The sequence below is a fragment of the Thamnophis sirtalis genome, unplaced genomic scaffold (genome assembly GCF_051295495.1).
Source record: "Thamnophis sirtalis isolate CommonGarterSnake01/CBP01778 unplaced genomic scaffold, rThaSir2_p1.2 scaffold_1, whole genome shotgun sequence".
NCBI lineage: Eukaryota > Metazoa > Chordata > Lepidosauria > Squamata > Natricidae > Thamnophis > Thamnophis sirtalis.
Window position 1 is genome coordinate 105,602,906 of NW_028261381.1, and position 20,379 is coordinate 105,623,284.

At 39.7% G+C, this 20,379-nt stretch overlaps 1 protein-coding gene across 7 annotated transcripts in view; it reads right to left on the reverse strand.

Moving 5' to 3' along the window:
* CKAP5 (cytoskeleton associated protein 5) overlaps positions 1–20,379 on the reverse strand; it is an 82,309-nt gene that overhangs the window by 31,920 nt on the left and 30,010 nt on the right. For all 7 annotated transcript variants that reach the window (XM_087720333.1, XM_087720336.1, XM_014070638.2 and 4 more), the window contains 18 exons: positions 17,292–17,381; positions 17,039–17,203; positions 16,267–16,395; positions 14,924–15,106; positions 13,676–13,789; positions 11,980–12,090; positions 11,213–11,305; positions 10,021–10,206; positions 9,822–9,916; positions 8,690–8,747; positions 8,483–8,608; positions 7,476–7,612; positions 5,956–6,130; positions 3,831–3,944; positions 2,480–2,608; positions 1,472–1,666; positions 645–774; positions 183–271 (listed from right to left, as the gene is read on the reverse strand). In XM_087720333.1, the coding sequence (XP_087576459.1) occupies positions 183–271; positions 645–774; positions 1,472–1,666; positions 2,480–2,608; positions 3,831–3,944; positions 5,956–6,130; positions 7,476–7,612; positions 8,483–8,608; positions 8,690–8,747; positions 9,822–9,916; positions 10,021–10,206; positions 11,213–11,305; positions 11,980–12,090; positions 13,676–13,789; positions 14,924–15,106; positions 16,267–16,395; positions 17,039–17,203; positions 17,292–17,381 (2,319 nt within the window). The remainder of the gene's footprint in view (positions 1–182; positions 272–644; positions 775–1,471; positions 1,667–2,479; positions 2,609–3,830; positions 3,945–5,955; positions 6,131–7,475; positions 7,613–8,482; positions 8,609–8,689; positions 8,748–9,821; positions 9,917–10,020; positions 10,207–11,212; positions 11,306–11,979; positions 12,091–13,675; positions 13,790–14,923; positions 15,107–16,266; positions 16,396–17,038; positions 17,204–17,291; positions 17,382–20,379) is intronic.

Here is a 20,379-nt window from a genome sequence, read left to right on the forward strand (position 1 = left end):
TTGCATGGCAAAATCTCATTTCATCACTGGTCCTGTCTAAATAGATAGGCATTGCCTCAGAAGCAATGCCTGCCAGAATATGAATGGGGGCAGGAATTCTTGGGACTAGTGCTACCCAAAGTTAGAAATCTCCAGCAAAGACTGCAAAACCAAGTAAACCAAGAGCCACAGTTGTCATTTACCTTGGTTTTAGGGGCGCTTCCTCCTGTTTTGGCTTTTTTGGCATCAGGTTTAGTCTCCACTGTGCTAGATAAATAATCTTCATTGGAACCTAAGGAATAATTTGATAGTTTACACTATATAGGCTTGGGATCAAAACTACCAACCCCCATTCTGCCAATTTACAAAACATGCTATAATTCTCAAGCTATACTTTAGCCTGTGGGCTGTGTTCCACTAGGGGGCTGTGAGGGGATTGCAACCAAGCTATGGAAGCAGCCTGTGAGCACACACACATTCTCATTTGCACAAACAATGGGCGAGCGTGCATACTTCATTTGCATGAGTGGCAGATGCACATGTACAATGCTCGTGCAAATGGAGCTAGTGCATATGTGCTGGCCACTTGCGCAGAACCATCCCCCAAATAAAAGTTTCTCAAGAAACTGGAATTCTCTCAAATAGGTTAACTGTAGAAAGATTACCTGATGCAGCTTGAGATTTGGCTGAAGCTGCTCCCACTGCTCTAGATGTCTTACTTGGTGGAGCAGGTTTGGCAGGCATATTGGCTTTAGCTTTTTCAAGCAGGGCCAGTACTTGATCTTTTGAAGCAGGCTATAGGGAAAAAAAAAGAGTCCTTATGTATTTACGTTTAAACTACTTGATGAAATGACTACAAGCCAAACTTTCTTTTTTTTCCAGGTCTTTAAACAGAAATTAATTTTTGTAAACAGTTCCAGGCTTGTAAGCACACAGTACAGCAGGAATGGGCAACCCATGGTCCACGGGTTGTTTCCCACCACCCTGATACCGCACTGCAATGAATTATGTAGCAAAATGGCTATTTTTGATACCATTTTCACCTCTCTAACTTTCTAAAATATATTTGAACTACTTTTAAAAATGGTTCAGTCATGTTACCAAAGTTGTGCCGTACCAACAGACGGTCCTAAAGATTTCCAGAGTTGCAGCCCAACTGCTCAAAAGCTTCCAACCCAAATTACCCAAGCTTATATAGATAAGAACCCACATGCAGACATTTCAGATTTCAATATCCCAATAATGAAAGCTATTTTGGAAGTCCTTAACTTCCCAGAAACTCATTCATGCTATTACTTGCATGTCTATATACCATTTGTCCTTGCCACTATTTATATTCCCCTTAGCTGTTTGGCCCTGTTGATTTTTTATTTAAGAAAATTTGTATGGCCACTCAATTCAATTTCAACGACTGGCTTGAGTGGTTTACATGGATAAAAATCCCATATAATGAACCTTGTTAAAACAGTCAATTTATTAGTGTTTTCTGTACCTTCAATTTGCCAGTGGCTTTGGCCATCTTCTCAAAACCCAGATGCATCATAAAAAATGGAAGAGCATCCTGGGCCTTTTTACGGACATCTCCATTTCGATCCTCCAGGCAGGAGTACAGGTGAGGTACACATAAAACTAAGTCTGATGGGACAGCTCGGAGAGTGGGCAACTTGTCAGCGAGCCAACCTAAAAGCTAACATTAGGAAAGATTATTAGAAAGGAACACACTGTATTCTAAGTAATGATTATACAAATTTACATATGAATAATTATAACTGGTGGCATTTTGGGTCAACAGCCAATTAAACTGTATTAAAAATTAGATATCCACTAATCTACTAAAACTGATTTGAAAAATAAAAATGAATGGAAGGGAGCAACAGCTGACTAACAAGAAACAACAAAGAACAGGCCACTAGGGAGAACAAATAGAAACAGCATGTTACTTCCCTTCTCTCCCCACCCCCCTTAAAAAAAATAGAATAAAAGAGTTTTTAGGGAAGGAATTTTATGAAAGATTTTGAAAGGGACAATGAGGAGAAAGTAACCTATAGATGAAGATTTGATACATTCTTGGTCAGTTAGCGCTCTCTCTCTTATAGTATTGGGGCAATAACTAAGCAAATGGATGTGGAAACTGATTCAATATACTTCTTCCAACAACAAAACACATTATTGTAATCAACTTTTAAGTCTTGGATTCTCTTTTAGAATGTTAACAACATACTGTAAGCTTTTTCACTAATTCAAAACCACCTGCCACAATGGGTGCAATTAGCCACAAATACCCACTTTCCAATGTCTTCATTTTTTATCTGCTCTCCTCAGAACCACTTCTACTCAGAGGAGAACTGCCACATTTTGGCTTATGAACAGATGAGTTGAAACATAGTATATTGTGCCCAGACTGTTTTGCACATCTCTACTGAACTGACACTTCTTCTAAGATAATAGTAAAAAAGCAAACCAAATAATAAAAAAGGCAAACCATGACTAAAATCCTCACCTCTTGTCTTAGAAAAGGATTCTCTTTCTTGAGTTCTTCTGACAAATCCTCCCCTTCCAACCATTCTTTCATTCCTGTCTGTTCAGTCCAGGCATTTACTGTTGCTAGGGATGCTGCCCGTACATTGCTCTGGAAAGGGGGAAGAGGCAAAATAAGATATAATATATACATACACAAATACATAGTTATCTATGTTCCAGAAAAGTGTAAAAATCAACCAGATAAGGTTCTCACATCTGTCTGTGTACCATTTATATTCACTACTGTGAAACAATCAGAGTTTAACACTTCAAAGAGGATAACCTTCCACTGAATCTCTGAGGTGCCAATTTAATGCAACACAAGGAATGCATGTGTTAAGTTCAAGAAGGTGCATACTCTCAGGAAACAGATCTTTCGAACCACTTTCCTTTATAATAGGATGGACAGTAAGTTAAATACAAATTCAATGGCTTCTCTGAATCCATATTTATTCTATCTGCATTTTGTCATTTTCAAATGGAAAGTCATTTGCCTTCCTTCAATTTTCTACTTAGACTCCAATAAGATGTAACAACACTACACCTTATTACCAATTTTTGAAGCTAGGACATTAACATCGCATATGGGCAATTTTCATCTTCAGCAGTTTTATATGGCCTATTTCTGTGATGGCGAACCTATGGCACGCATGCCAGAGGTGGCACACAGAGCTCTCTTATGAGCATGCGCGCCGTCGCCAGCTGCTCTTCTGGTTTCCAGTATACATAGCTGGTTTTTGTGGGTGCTGGAGCGCCAGAAAACAGACTGAAAATGGCCCCCAAACAGCCAAAAACAGGCCATTTTGGGGGCGTTTTCAAACTGTTTTTCAGGCTCTTTTCAGGTCATTTTCCGAGCTCTTTTTGGCCCAAAAACATTTTGGCCCCAAAACAGCTTGAAAACGCCCCAAAACAGGCATCCATGTGCCAGCTAACTGGTCTATGGGTTTCCGGCGTGCGCACATGAACATGCATGCACGCACATTCCAGTTTGGGCACTCAGTGCCAAAAAGGTTCGCCATCACTGGCCTACTTTATCACTCAGCAACAAGTAAATTTAACAGAAAGTATACAAATATTTGATGATGAAACATTCAGAATAAAGGAACTGGAAATGGACTTCTGAAGTCAAGTCCTTAAATTCAGGATTTCCAAGAGAGTACATAGCCAGCACATTTCTGCCAATGTCCATCCAGTATCTGATTTTCTTCCAATTCAACTTTCTCAATGAGAAACTAAAGCTGTCATCATCTTTTGATTACATATGCAGAGCTTATGTGTATCATGGATAATATAATCTCGAAGAGTACTATCAAAATAGTACCCAGTCTTACCTTACTGTCTCCAAGAATTGTGATAATAGGAATTCCCAAATTTTTCACATGTTGCTTTATATTTGGGCCAATAGCAGTGGCCAGTTGCTGAAGGATGGTCAGTGTTTGTTGCACCTGAGTGGAAGGCAAAAGAACATGAAAAGTACCTAGGTTGAGAGCTTTCAATTTCTTAAAAAAACAACACAACAGTATCATTTCACAGCATCTGAATTTTTTTCGTAGCTTGAAGAATAAGATCTTAAACACAAAGACAACTTTGTACCTTAACCCAATCAAATGTAATAAGCTGCCACAAGCACTTCAAACTATAAAACCTGGAGGAAATGTGGTAAATTCACATAGGTAGATGTGCTGTTCAAAACAGGTGAGCAAAACTTTTGAAATCTCTGGCTTCCTCTGTTGTTAGCCTATCAAGATATAGGTTATAGGTAGTCCTCAACTTATGAACCACAATAAAGTCCAAAATTATGTTCCTATGTCATTGCAATCATTAAGAAAGATACCTACATGGTTGTCTTGTATAAACGACCACAATTACAACTTTTCCTCCTGCAATTGTTAAGTGACTGTGTGGTTCTTAACAGAGCCTGGGGTGCCTCAGGGACTGGGTCTTCCAGGGCTGCTCTATCCCGAGGCATCTCTTGCACAACTTTCCACCAGATTGGGACCCACACCCTTGGGCCTCCTCTTCCTGTTGTGCCACACTCCATTTATCTCTTCCGGAGATGGTTTTTCCAAAAAAGAATCCCTCAAGACTGCCTTGTACCATTCAGGAAGTGGCTGCCATTCTCATCATCTCTCAGAAGGGTCAATTTTATTTGAGATTGCAAATGGTGACTGCCTCTAGAATGACCCAAGGTAGCCCCAGCAGGAAGGCCATGCATCATGTCAGTTGGGCACTCTTGGAAAGGTAATCTTTGGAGCAAGGCATAACAGGGTGAAGGAGGCTCAAGGATATATGGGACCCAGCAGGGCAGGCCCAAAGCTTGTGTGAACCCAGGAGGGAAAGATAGGCAAGTAGGGGTAGTTGTAGTGTCCCCATGGTGAGTTGTAAGGGCGAGAGGTTTGCCAAGCATCAGAATTCTGAATTCTGATTACATGACCGCATAATGCTACAGCGACTGTAACTTCAAGTACAGGTCATAAATCCCTTTGTTCAGCACTGTCATAATTTTGAACAATTGCTGAATGAATTATCGTTAAGTCGAGGACTACCTGTAAGGAAAAAATACTGGTGCAGAATTTCACATAAGGTTATGTATTTGTTTTAAAATACCTCCAAAATTCCCAATCAACAAGGACATAAACTTCCCTATAAAAAAATCTGCAGTATCCTTGTGGCCTCTCTGCCTACTATAATCTAATAAAAACTAATTAAGTTATTATTAAGAAACAATTCTAGCCAAAAAAATGTATTTTGCCGCATAAATGCATACAGAGGAATTTTAGGACAATACAAGTAAAATAGGGAAGCCAATTACACAAGACTAAATTGGAATAACATTCCAAACTCATTTTAAAAACTAAATTTGCTAACTTTTCTTTCAAAGAACATCGACTGTTCCATACTCACTGGAGGCGAGGAATAAATAAATTTAATAAACTTTAAACTTTATATTTAATAACTCATACAGAAGTTTATATTGCATTAGCTGTGGAAAGATATAAACCACATTTGAATATTTACCTAGAACCTCAAATTAAACTCCAATTTGATTTAAATCACAAGATTTTGATTCTCTATACTAGGCTTTCATGAGAAACAGAAGCACCATTAAGAGGAAACTACACAATCTCCCCAGCTGTGCTTTGGTGTATGTGATACAAACAGATTAAACAAAGCTCAACTGTATTCTTCTGCATATTGTGGGAGAATGCATTTCCTTTACAGCAACCTCTCTGATGTTCATTGAATACAGCAGTACCATTTTCCCCAAGAGAACGAGATACATCAACACACAAGCTACAATTGTAAAACTATTTTATTACATAAAATACATTAAATGGCAAGTAATGCTTAGTGACATTTTCATTTCGTTTCTGTTTACAAGATCTAAATTAAACTGGAATATAAAGGATAGAAGATGACTGACTGTAACAAATTTGTTACTCGTTTTAAGCATACCAGGATTTTATTGGAATCATTGAGACGATTCTTCAAGGCAGGTGCAAGTTCGCCTATATTTGGCTGTATGAATTTGGCTTCATTGACAATGCTGGTTACCTCATCCAGACCCTCCTTTCGGATTTTCCAGTTTTTATCACCAATCTTAGATACCAGCTCAGATGTGATCTTATCACTGTAAAGAAAAGAAAACCCCAACAGCTCATCATCAATTTTCTTTAAACGAGAAGGAACAAACTATAAGCATCTTAAGCAGTAACAGTCAAGACAGAAAATGCAAATGATAAAATATGTTTTAGATTGACAATTAAGAGTTTTCATATCTATACATGGAGAAATTGTCCTTAACATACTTAACTTAAAAAGCACAGTTGTCTGCCTTTTCAAATGCTGTGGTGATGCCCACTCAGGGTTCCATTTTTGTCAGAGATTTATTAGGCAGCAAGAGCAATCCCCATACAAGTCCTCCAGCTGACAAGTTTTCGCCCCGTTTTCTTATAGTTGACACTGATAAGCTTTTAATACCAGATTAGCATAAATTTATTGGTTAAATCTGTACTATTCTGCTTCTTGTTCTGCTTTGTTATCATCTTATGGTATTTTAAGATGTTCTATAATTTTAAACATATTATATTTCAGAGGATTTAGCTATTATTGTTCTTTTAATTGAAAATTTCTTTTATATATATATATATATATTGTAAGAGGCCTGGACCTGTGTTTAAGATAGGGAGGGCAATGGGGGAGGCATATAAATCTATTAAATAAACTAAATATTTTATATTGTATTATTTTATATTCAGATTATATTTCATTATTTTATCAACTAGTATTCCTGCTTTGTCTCCCACCCGCAAGTCCTGTGCTGCTTCACTGGATTGTATGTCTTAAGAAACCTTAAATGTATATGCTAAGCAATGCCAATGGAAGTAGTCCTCGACTTACAACCACAATTGAGCCCAACTTTTCTGTTGCCAAGTGAAACATTCATTAAGTAGTATAGCCCCATTTTGTGAATTTTCTTACTATAGTTGTTAAGGGAATCACTGTAGTTAAATTAATCAAACTACTGTTAAGTGAATCTGGCTTCACCATTGACTCTGCTTCTCAGAATCACAAAGGGGGATAATATGACTCTGGAATACGGTAACCGTCATAAATACCGTCCAAAGTGGCTAGATAGAACCAGCTTTAGAATTAGCAATGGTAGTAAAGGAACAAGCAGTCAAGAAACATGCTGATTACCAAATTATCCTGCTTCAGGATATGGATCTCTGAAGAAGATCTCTGAAGAAGATTTCAAGGCTAGGAGAAGGAGCCAAGCAGCAAGATGGATGGACTCAGTTACATTGGTGGCTTAGGGACAAATGATCATGGAGAAAGTCTACCCAGGTAGTCGCTAGGAGCCAATAATGACTGGATAGCTCACAGTCAATCAATCAACCAACCAATCAATTCCTGCTTTGGGTTTCCAAAAAAAGCAGCATAAAACCAAATCAAATAGAAACAAAGTATAAAACCTGATATCAGCTCTAGGCAAGAGGTCCACGACATCGTTCCCTGACTCCTCCTGTTCTTCTCCTTCCTCACCATCATCACTGCCAATATTGTGCCTTGTACTGCCTCGAGTTGCAGTAGGTGGTGTTTGTCCTTGCATCTGAAATGCATATATTTACCAAATTACTTTGCATTATTTTGATACGGAGCTTTTGGCATTTTAATTCATATGACTGTACAACGTTGTGTTGTGCTAATTAAAAATCATGCAAGTAATGCTCAAAATGGAAGGATCAGATAAGATACAGGTAGTCGTCAATTGCAATCACAATTGAGCCCAAAATTTATGTTGCTAAGTGAGAAATTTGTTAAGTGAGTTTTGCCCCATTTTATGACATTTTGTGCCATGTCTGTTAAGTGAATCATTGCAGTTGTTAAATTAGTAACCCGGTTGTTAAGTAAATTTGGCTTTCCCATTGACTTTGCTTGTCAGAAGGTCGAAAAAGCTGATCACGTGATCCCAGTACACTGCAACGGTCATAAGTATGAACTAGTTGCCAAGCATCTGAATTTCGATCAGGTGACAATGGGGATGCTGCAATGGTAGTAAGTGTGAAAAATGGTTATGTCATTTTTTTCAGTGGTGGTGTAACTTTGAACGGTCACTAAATGAATTGTCATAAGTCAAGGACTACCTGTATAGGCCATGACACTGTGTGATACACCAATAAAACTTCTGCTTATTTAGTATACTACCCAAATACTTAGCTTCTATCACCAATCAGTGAATTTTACAGTTCACTAGTCTTGAAGAATTAATATTCATATTAATAAAAGTTGAATGGGAAATTACATCCGAAACACTAGAACTCATCTTCAGTCAGTCATCAGCCAAAATGACCTTCTAAGATTATCTTAGCAGATTTCTCATTTATTTCACTGTGTTATTAGCAATGCTAAGAAAGATACTAAAGTCGGTCGAAATGATCATCCAAATAACAAATGTTTCAGCATTTCAAAGAAAACTTACTTTTTCAAACTCTGCGTCTATTTGGGAAAGAAGAGCAGGCTTCTCATCCTCAAAGAACATTCGTAAAGGGGGGCCAACATACAGAAGCATGACGCCTAGTAAAGTTATGGCGGATATCCTCACAGCCTATTAAATAGGACATTGAAATATTTAAGCTCAATATTCAGACAGTGAAAGAATTTAATTTGAAGGGGAAAAAATACTCACGGGATTTGTAGCTCCAAGAGCTGTTTTAACATTGCTGATAAATGCCTTCACATTCAATCTGAGAGAGAAGACAATAAAGATTAGCCCAAAATAGCATAACATTATACAGAACAGTGAAAAATATGACAACTTCTTACTCATTCTCAACCACTTTGTCAAAAGTTATGAAATTTAAATGTGAGATCATAGTACTGGCTATGATGGAGCTGCTTCTCAAAAGAATAGGTCACATCTTACATCTTATAAAACGCATTTCTTAAAGAAATGACATCTGAATACTTTGCATCCAGCTCTGTATGTTTTCTTACTATTTCCATGGACCATGGGGAAAGAAGGAAATTTGTCTCACATCATGCAAGTGGACACAATAGTATTTTATTCCCTTTTAAAAATCTGTTGGGAATTTCTGTAAAGCAGGTTTTGAATTTTTAAGGTATGCAAAGTGTATTCAAAATGATAAAAGCATATTATACTCCTTTTTTAAATCTCTACTGGAATCTAGTAATTTGTTGTCAGACTTCAGCAGTCAGAAGCCATGGCAATAGAGTCTAGGGGCTACATTCAGTGATGGGTTCCGGCAGCCGCTACTGCTGGTTTGCTCAGGGTCGTGCCACACGCTGCTGCCTGATGCGCACTATGCGCACATGCACAGTACAATGAAAATTGCTCTGCACATGCGCAGAAACCAAAAACTTGGCCATAGGTGCCACCAGGAGAACCATTTCAGCGGGGTGGCAGGCCTGGGTCACTGCCAGTTCCAGCGACCCATGCCAAGCTACTACCGGTCCACTCAAACCGGTCTGAACCAGTAGGAACCCACCACTGGCTACATTACACCAATAGATTTTCAAATTCTAACTACATTGTATACAAACAAAAAAGAAACTACATGGAGGAAAAAGAGTACCAGACTGTACAAAACTAGTAAAATAGTTAGAACTTGGTTCACACATGGATGTAACTGATGTAACAAACATAGATACATTCATCTTATCCAAAAATGTACAAATAATGTAAATTAGTATGGTTTCTATTTACATTATCTGTGTGCTAATACATCTTTTATGTCACAGTTATTTAGTAAACAGCATGTGCATATGAAAGCAGCACGCTCTCTAATTTTGAGACTTACCCAGTAAACCCAAACTCTTTAATGGCATTTGAGAGCCAGTTTAAAGTTTCTGATTGATTCTTTGGATTCTTCTGGGAAAATGCCATGGACATAACCTAGAACGAAAACAAACTATTTGCAACAGATATAAATGAGCAATAGTTCTTGTGGTAAGTTTTCTTTTTGAACATATCATATCTATGAAAAACAATATATGCACCTGCTCAGCAGTCCAAGGCAGCTGACAGGCTTCTGCTATTGCTGTTAGTGCTTCTTTGGCATTGCTCCCACATTTCACATCACCAATCTTATCCACAAGGCCATCCAGCACAATTTGTGCAGATGTTTTGGAAAAGGTTCCCTTTTGAGCAACCAAAGCAACGATATGAAGTTTTATCTGCATCACCTGCAAACAAGAAGAGGAACCATTGCTATTTTCAAGCCAATGATCTACTGCACGGTAAGACTTCAGACCTACATTTTATCAAATATGACGAGTGCGTGCCTGCATTATCTACTAGGCACAACAGACACGTCCAGTACAGACAAAACTTCCTACACCAAAAATGTTTTTTTTAAACTGCAACCTAAAAATAGCTATATTTGTTATTACTTTATTATGCATACATTCAAAACACATACATTATGACTTTTCCCTTGAAAAATACAAGTTCAGAGAATACCTTTATAACTGTGTGGAATCACCAGCTGAAGGAAAGGAGGCCCTTCTAGGGGGAGTAAAGAGACATTCCAGCTTAGGGTTGGTTTGGAGGAGCAAACATCAGAGGTCAAACCCATAGGCCTATATCTGCCATTTCCCAAGGGAAGGCAGACAGTCCGGTGAGATTCTTGTAATACAGGTGATCAACAATAAAATTATTTACTTGGGCCTACTTATGAGTTGTTCTGGTTGCTTGTGCCTCACAATAAGCTAGTATCCAGATATTATTGAAATGAAGATTCCCAAAGGCCTAGGTCCTAAAAAGCTTTTAATGCCGTTGAATTACAATTTAGACGTTTTTCACATACAGGCTAAATACAGATACTATAAATACTGACACAGCTCTCAGCTTCTTTCTTAATGTATATATTTGAATGCTTTATCTTAATTGTATTATTCTTGTTTAACAAGGTTCCAAATACCCATATTTTAATTAAACCTTAATGAGCTGTGTAATGCTACCAGAAATGTATTACATATGAACAAATAAAATAATATAATGAACAATATTATTATGCTGGATACAAATAAAAATATAGATTAAGGTTCTTGCATAAAGTTTTGAAACGTAAATGGTAAAACCTACACATAAGGAATTCCAGGCTCAATTCTAAGATAACTGTGAAAACAAAGTTCATTAGTTATAAATTCAATGATAATAAAATTAACGCTAAAATTAATATTGCTCTACCTGAAAATTGGTCTCTTTCCATCCAGGTTTCTTCGCCAACATTCTTACTAGAGCCTGGCAAGGCATTTCAGTTTTATCCATCAGCTCAACAGCCTTAAAGATGAAGAACAGTGTTAAACACTAAGAAATGCAGGGACATAAATACTGCTTAACTGCATTCTATAAATCTATATAGATTTGGACACATTTCATGTTTAGCATATATAAAAACCATAGTTCTTAAGATTATTTCTTTTCCCTTCATTAGATACTTTTGTAAAGAAATTACCTTTGGTTTTTGCAGTTTTCAAACCCAAAGCTGGATAAAAGTTGATTAAAAATTATCTAAGTTTGGGTCTGAAGATTGTAAATATTGCAAACATAAATTTAATCCGCACTATGTAAGAATTATTCTTTTTTTACAAATATATTTTACAAATATTTACAATCAAGCTTTATTTTGGAAACATATATTTTTATTTTCTGAAAAGAAATGTATAAGTGATAGGATGCTTGAACCAATTCTTATTTTTCAACAATAAGAATTAATTATTGTTGGCTGCCTCCCTGTATGAAACTGACTAGTTCAAATTTTACACAAATTAAGCCTTTAATGTATTTTTTAAAAAGGATCAAATCTTGTCTAACAAACTTGTAGTATCCAGAATAATCTGAAAGTCACAAAATACACTCTGATGCTAAAGCTTCTGTGAAATGCCAAAATAAATTACTATGGAACAAATATTTATAGGGGTGAGACACTTTTTAGAAGAACTTGTCATTATTACCTTTTGAAATTCTTCCATGCAAGCCAGCCTTTCTTTCCAATTGCCACTATCTAACTGCTGTATGCAAATTTCTGGAAGAACAGCCGAAGCCTTCTCCTCGCACATCTCTATCTATTAGCAAAGGAAAAATTGCATGCCTGTTAATAGCCTATTGGTATATTGCAAACATGTCTTTATTGGACTATTAGGCATTTTGACTTATATCAGGTTTGCTACAGCACGGAAACCTGGATTCAAAGGACACATGTTACTTCAGAGCACATAGACATGTGCATGAAGTACTTATCAGTAATTTTTAGACCCAATGTATCTTTTCCTGCTTATGTGACTAGCCTCTTGAATGGTGGGACAGCTGTTTCAAGTGGGCATGTACACATACCACTTTATTTTAAAATGGGCTTCATTCTATAGCATTCTTGGCATGCCCCTCAGGGCTGAGATACTTCCTTCAAGGATTCTGCTGAACTGCTATACAGTACATAGCACTTTCCCCATTATGAATATAAAGACCAATAATTTGACATTTACATTAGGCAAATGTCTAAATGCTGAATCTTGTTTTAGAAATACTACATTTGAGAAGTTGAACTACAAGTGGCAAATGGCCAGTCATTGCCAACAAGTGATGTGCAAAATGATCTAGGCGTGAAATATGCTGTGCATAGATCAGCCAATTTGCTTCAGCCCGAAAGTGGGGAAAAGCATGAAAAAGCCAAGGACAGTAATCATAGTGGCTAAAGGAGACAGAAAAGGTGAAAAATTGGGTCTGGATAGGTTGTGGGAATATGCTGCTTAGAAAACAGCTATAGGGAGAAGGGAGTGTGCAGGCAGTGCATACTAGCCTTACTTGCCCCAATAAAATCATTTAGAATCTTGGATTTTGTTTCACCCAAAACTCCCAACAAAATGTTCCATGTTTTGTTTCTGCTGAACCACGATCAGTCTGAAACACTGTGGCAGAACTCCCAGGGTACAGTGTTTTGTTCAAGGTTCGAAACATAACATTTTCCAGTTTGTTCACATTCCTACTATCAAGTCAACTTAAATCATTTTGAGATCCTGAAAGAAAACATGCCCGCTAAGTTTATCAGCACACTCTAGCAAGATTTATAGAACAAACAAAATCTAATGTAAAATAAAATACTACAAAGAAATAAAACTGTCCCAAATGAAACACCGAATCTCATGCACATGTAACTGAATCACAACTACCATATTTTTCAGAGTGTAAAAGGCACCGGACTATAAGACGCACCAAGATTTTGAAGAGGCAAATTAAAAAAAAAATTTTTTTTGCACTCTGCAGACCTCCCAAAAACAGCCCATGTTTTGTGAAAACGGGTCAATTTTGTTGTCAAAAAAAGGGCATGCATAGCCTTTAGGCAGCTTATAGAGTGCTCCTGGGGGCTGGGGAAACAAGAAAAAAATGGTCCGTTTTTCGCTCATTTTTGCCCTTCCCAGTCCCCAGGAGCACTCTGGAAGCCTCCTAAAGGATATGCACAGCCATTTTTCAAAGGGGGCAGGGTTTTGGGAGACCAAAAATGTTGTATTCAGTGTATAAGACGTACCCAGATTTTCACCCTCTTTTTTGAGGGAAAAATATGTGTCATACTCCAAAAAATACGGTACTTTGAATAAGACCATCATTGTTTTTGGAAGTGTTTTTAAATACCCAATTTACACATAATTCACTTACTGAGAGTTCTGGCTCAAATAGCTCTTTTACTTCACTTCCTTTTTTGGCTTTTGTTCCAGTAGTTCCTACTCCTCCAGCTGAAGTTGGTTTCCCTTTCTTCACTGGACCACCAGCCTATGTATACAAAAAAGAGAGGGAAAAACTTTTGAAATGAGCACATATTCAACAGATGTTGAAAGAGATGATTAAATGGAAAGGGAATAAAACATCACCAACTGAATTCAGAGAAAAGTTTGGAGGGGGGGAGGGTGTAGTCTGCTTAAATATGTTCAACAATCCTTCCTTCCTCCTCCTCAGACATAGCCCACTTACCCTGACTTTTAGGAGAATCTTTTCAAGGGATAGGAAGTGGAAGGTCACTATATGACAGCTTTCTGTTGGTATTATAGAATCTAGGTATTCTAAACAATACTGTCTTCTAAAGATGAGTTTAATGTGGGTAATAGCACATTTTATAGCTTTGGCAGTAATGAACAATGTTGGATTTTACTATTTGCTATCTTATAGACTCGTAACTTTCCAGAAACATATTAATTACAGGAAAAGTGTTGGAAAAAACATAACTGGGTTGTTTTTGAATCAGTCTTCAAAAAATATATGAAAATTGCAGTCAATCAAAAACATAGTGAAAAGATCATTATTGGTTTGAATTCTGGCAATGGCAACAGCAAAGAAAAAAACCATCAAATAACTTCAATAGAAACTTCTGAAACCACGGATGGCTAAAACAAGAGCATCTAAAATGGAGCCTTCATACAACTTTAACGCAGTGGCCCTTCTACACATGCCACTACTCACCTAAGCAAAAGGACCTGTTGTGGTATCCGAAATGGGAAACTTACTTTAGGAAAATGGTCTGTCTCACCCGATTTATTGTTTATTTTTTAAATATTAACTACTATTCCAGAATTTTATTTTCTTTGGGAACATTCCCATCTAATTAAAACTTTACTTTACTGAATTTGCTATTTGTGTACTTGTGTGCATGAGTCTGTTAATCCCAATGTTCATTTTGCAATGTTTCATGGGACAAAAGATAGACATACTGAATGCGAAAGTTAAACATAGCAATCCTGACATTACTTCTGTTTGTTTAAAAATTGGACTTTTTCAGAACATTTATGTAAAATTTAACTCATAAGCAAATGCAATACCCTATTTTGTCACTTCTGAAAATGCAATTAGTTTATATCCTTTAAATATATGCAAATTCAATCTGTTATATTTCAGAGTGTGTGGTTTTCATACCTTAGTAGTGGAAGACTTTTTTGGTGGCCCAGATTTAGCTGTGTTATCTTTCATATCCTTGTCTCCTGCAGCGCCAGAAAGAACTGGAGTCTTGCCAGGAACAGCTTTGTTTTCTTTTCTATCAGCTCCTCCACTGACTTTACCTCCACCAACCAACTCTATTTTTTCAGCACATTCTTTAATCTAGTAGGCAAAATTAGATTAACACAACAGCATTAAAATGCTTTATCTAGCAGTTGCTAAACCCTTCCAAGTGTCATAAATTATTGCTACAAAAATTACAGTTCCTGAACTATATTGCCCCTGGATTATTTGGATTTTTCTATTTCTGGTACAGATGCAGTATAATTACAATGTAAAGAAGCTCTTTTCAGTTCTGACTTTGTTTACACAACATTTAAACCATTTTCTACTCTGAAGGCTGGACAAGTAGAAAAGTTTTAATCTGCAACAACTGCCTGCTCTTTTCCCTTATCATGGCCTGAATGTTTCAGGCCCAGGAGAGCCCAGTGCATTCTTCAGAGGGAAAACAAAAAACAAAACCACCAAAGGGAGCATCCTAAGCTGCTTGCCAGCCAGGAAAGAGAAAAGGAACTGAAAGAGTAAACTTGTGAGATGAAGGAGCTCATTACCAAGCAACCTGGGAGGGGTGTAAGTGCTTAGAAGAAAGAACAAAGTCAAACTGATTAAAATTCATATGCATTTATGCAAAGAGCTCTCTTACAGAGGAACAGGGGCATGCTTCCAACTTTTCAATGGCCATTTTGCAATCAACATATTAAAGTTGTAAATATACCCTCACCTGTTAGCTTCTTTGCCTTTATATATAGTAGATGACAGGTCAAGTTGGTTGTAATTAGAGGGAGAAGTTTGGGCATGCTTCAAGTGGCAGGGGGAACTAATATTGTTCCAGTATATTTATGAATATTAAACTCATAGAATAATATGTATGTTTATCTTTTTCTTTTTTAAATGCACCTTTTTTTCTTTTCTAATGTTTTGTCTATCTTTGTTTGGTTTTTGTAAATTTCTTTTTTCCTTTTTTGGAGTCTATATTTTACCTTAATTTTCTGAATAAAATAAAAGTTTCAAATATGCCCATGGCCCCTCCCTGAGACTGAAATTCTGTTGTTTCATATGCCCTACACAACATTAGCTTTAAATAATGAAATGATCATAATTTATCAGATAGAAATGACTTCACTATTTTATAGAACCTAAAACTCATACCATGTTCAAAAATAGCAAAAGCCTCACTTACTGAAAATATTAATAGTTAAACCTCTCCTTGAATAACATCATATTTGAACCCTACTATAGACTGATGATTTAGTGTTACTTACCCGGTCTAGTTTCAGCTTGTCCACATCCGTTAGAAAAGGATTCACAGCTTTCTCACCTGCCACTTTTAGGGCAGTGCCCAAGGCTTCAAATGCAGCATCTCTAACCTCCGGAGCCGAATCATTAATATGCTGTGGTTAAAAAACAAAATGTGTATTATTTGATGGAGCTTTGATTCACAGAATCCTATAAAGCAGTGGTCCCCAATCTTTGTAGCTTGGCAGCCTGGCAGGAGGGAAACGTATGTGCGCAGCTTGACTTGCTCACATGGCCCTGTTCCGAATAGGCCCCAGCCCAGTAGTGGGCTGCAGCCCAGGGATTGGGGACCCCTGCTACTATAAAGTGAAAGATGGTGACAACAAGTTTTCACCAATTTCTCTCCTCTGAACTGATTTGTATTTTACATAAAGCTCAGCTTGGAACTTCTCTGTGCTATCTTCAGCTGAACCAAAGTGGAGGGCAATGAAGAAACTGAATTCAAAAATATGATTCTGATACATGGTTTTCTCCTTTCTTGGATATCAAAGAGATATTTATATATTTACATTTATTTGCCACCCATCTAGCGGTTGTGCGACTCTGGGCAGCTGCCATTCTTTTTCTTTTGTTCTGCATAACACTCCTGTCCTGCCTAGATAAAAGTTCTTCCATGATATATGTCAGTATTTTTGAACTTCCCACCTTACATATTAGTAAAGGATACCTTCCAGTAATAGAAGCTATTGCCTTATTTTATTTCAAATGCAAGTTCTGCAGATGATTTTATTTTTTTACCTTGAGGAGAGCAGCGCAGAATGGTTTCAGGAGACTTTTGGGAAGAGTAGTAGGAGTGCAGTGACAAAAGCTTCGTGCAATGAAGAGAGATGTCTGCTGCTTGATAGTTGGGTTTTTGTTATCCATTACAGCCAAGATATCTTCACTGAGATTTTGTAATGTGGTCTAAAATATTTGAACATGAGAGATTCACTTTGATTATTCAAGAAAAGCCTGTTAATCTTGGTCAGAGTATTGGTATCAATTCACTTACAGTAAGAAAGATAGCATCAATGGCTTCTTGCAGGGCTTGCACGACCTGAGGCTTTTTTTCTTTGAACTTCTCCAGAATAGTTGGGACAACCTATTGAATATTATCAAGATTTTACAAATTGCGCATTCACTCCAGTGTCAATTGTAATACAAGGAAATGTCAGTTGGTCTTACCTGAACTGCAGGTCTCTAGGTTCCTGTGGGAGGAGTCAATGATGGGATATTCTCAGACGCCATTTGCCTTGAGACTGAGGTTAAATTGAGGCCACTCCCCTCTGCCTCACTTCCTGGCTCCCAGTTTAATTGAAAGTCAATGGTATAAGAAGAATCTGGTAGGAATGGTAAGGAACAGCAAACGGAACACAAGAACAACCAAACCAGTCAAGAACCGAACCGACCTAATACAACAAGAATGCTTAGGTACTTCCCGCATCAGCGCCCAATTGGGATGGGAAGTGACTCCTCCCACGGAAACAGAAACCTAGAGACCTGCAGCTCAGGTAAGACCAATCGACAGTCTCCTAGGTGATCCCGTGGGAGGAGTCATTGATGGGGCATACCAACGCTCGATGTTCCAGGAAGGGAATTGGAAGCCTGAGCCTCCCAAGGTTCTAACACTCTCTGCAGAACCCGCCTACCAAATGAAGCCTCCGCCGAAGCGTAAGCGTCCACCCGGTAATGTCTGATGAAAAGCGTAGGGGAAGCCCAGGTTGCCGCCCTGCAAATATCCTCTATGGGTGCCTGGGTTGACCAGGCTGCCGACGTGGCTGCGCTCCTGGTGGAGTGGATTGTAATTCCAGCCAGCACCGTAAGGCTGCGAGCCTCATAGGATCTGCTAATAGATGACCTGATCAATCTACCAATGGTAGCTGAGAATACCCTAGCCCCAAGGGTGGAAGGCTGGAAGGAGACAAACAACGCCTCTGACCTCCAGAGAGGAGAGGTACGTTTAAGGTAGATGCGCAACACCCTCCTCACATCTAGTTGATGCCAGGAGGGTTCCCTCTCTCTGGATGGTGCCGGACAGAAATCTGGCAGGACTATTTCCTGTGCCCTGTGGAACGGGGAATTGACTTTGGGTAAGAATGAAGGGTCCAGTCTGAGGACCACCCTGTTCTCATGAAATGTGCACAGATCTTCCCTGGAGGACAGTGCATTGATCTCAGAAATGGGCCTGGTGGAAGTGATGGCCACAAAGAACACTACCTTCAGGGTGAGGAACTGCAGGCTCGAAGGGAGCCCCTGTCAGCGCCTGCAGGACCGTTGGAAGATCCCAAGTGGGGAAACGATGGATCACAGGAGGCCTAAGGTTGGCCGCCCCCCGGAGAAACCTTTAAATGATCGGATCCTGTGCTAGGGATCGGGAACCCAACCCCCCCAAGAACCGTTGCCAATGCCGCAACCTGCCTCTTGAGGGTGTTATGGGAAAGCCCCTTGTCCAGCCCATCCTGCAGGAACTCCAGCACCTGAGGTATTGAGGCTTGCGCTTGATCTACCGGCGCGGAACGGCACCAGGACACAAAAGCAGTCCAAGTGGTGTCGTAGATGCGGGTAGTAGATTTACTTCTGGAGGCCTAGATGGTCGTAATGACTGTGGCCGAAAACTGGGCCGCCCTCAACTGTTTCCTCTCAAGTGCCAAATGGTCAACTGAAGCCACTGAGGGTGCAGAGCCACTTCTCCCAGGGGAATCCTCCAGTGGGGAGACACGGACAGATCTATCAAGTCCGCGAACCAAGGCCGACAGGGCCAATAAGGGGCCACTAGAATGACCTCCACCCCCTCCGCTACCATTTTCCCGAGGACCCTAGGAATGAGCGGAAGAGGGGGAAAGGCATACAGGAGGCCTTCCGGCCAATGACACCGCAGGGCGTCCACATCCTCCGCACCCCGAGCTGGGTACCGGGAGATGAATCTCTGGACCTGCATGTTGGCTGGCATGGTGAACAGATCCATAACTGGCCTGCTGAACCTCTGGCAAATCCTGTCGAAGACCTCGCCTTGCCATTCTCCGTGGTCCACTGTTGCTCGGCTGAGCCAGTCGGCGAGCAGGTTGTCCACCCCCGAGATGTGCTCTGCCCTCAGCGTCAGGAGATGGCATTCCGCCCAATTCCCCAACTTTGCAGCCTCGTTCCAAAGGGCCTTCGAGTTGGTTCCCCCACTGATTGTTGACGTGCGCTTTTGCGGCGATGTTGTCTGTCAGCACCAGCAGGTGCTTCCCTCAACTTTCTCCTTGAAATGACAGAGGGCTAGGTGGATCGCCCTGAGCTCCTGCCAGTTGATGTATTGACGCAAGTCAGAGGCCGACCAACATCCCTGGGCCAGCTGGGAGTCGAGATGCGCCCCCCCAACCAAAGAGACTCACATCGGTCGTCAGCACCAACCTATCTGGCTCTCTGAATAGAGCTCCTTTGTCCATGGTGGGAGACGTCCACCAGCGCAGTCAGCCAGACATGGGGCGGAACGGGAATTTGGAATGTCGCGTCACTGGCAACGTCCCTCTGGGACAGAGGCAGCAGCGATTGCAGCTCTCTGAAGTGAAGTCGAGTCCACGGGACAATTGCTATGCAGGAGATGCACTTCCCTAGCAGACGCGAGAGCAACACTACGGGGACAGACTGTGCCCTACGGATCTGCTGTTGGCAGATACTGTCCCTATGATCTTGTGAGAAGTACATCCTACTCGCCACCATGTCAATGACCATCCCCAGATGTTGCAAGCATATAGAGGGCTCTAAATGGCTCTTCTCCAAATTTACGGAGAAGCCCAAGGTCCTAATGGTGAACTGAAGGTCCTTCTTTGCAGTCCCAGGACTGCGCCCCTGAACTAGGACATCATCTAAATAAATTTGAATTCGAATCAGGACAGACCTGAGGTAACCCGCGACCACCGCCAACACCTTAGTGAAGATCCTGGGGGCCGAAGCCAGACCAAAGGGAAGGGACCTGTACTGATAATGCCCCCCCCCCATATGAAAATCTAAGGAACCTCCTATGGTCTGGTGCAATCAGGATATGGAGATAGGCCTCCGTAAGATCGATGGAGGCCAGGAAATCCTCAACCCTGATCCCTTCAAGGATAGACTTCAAG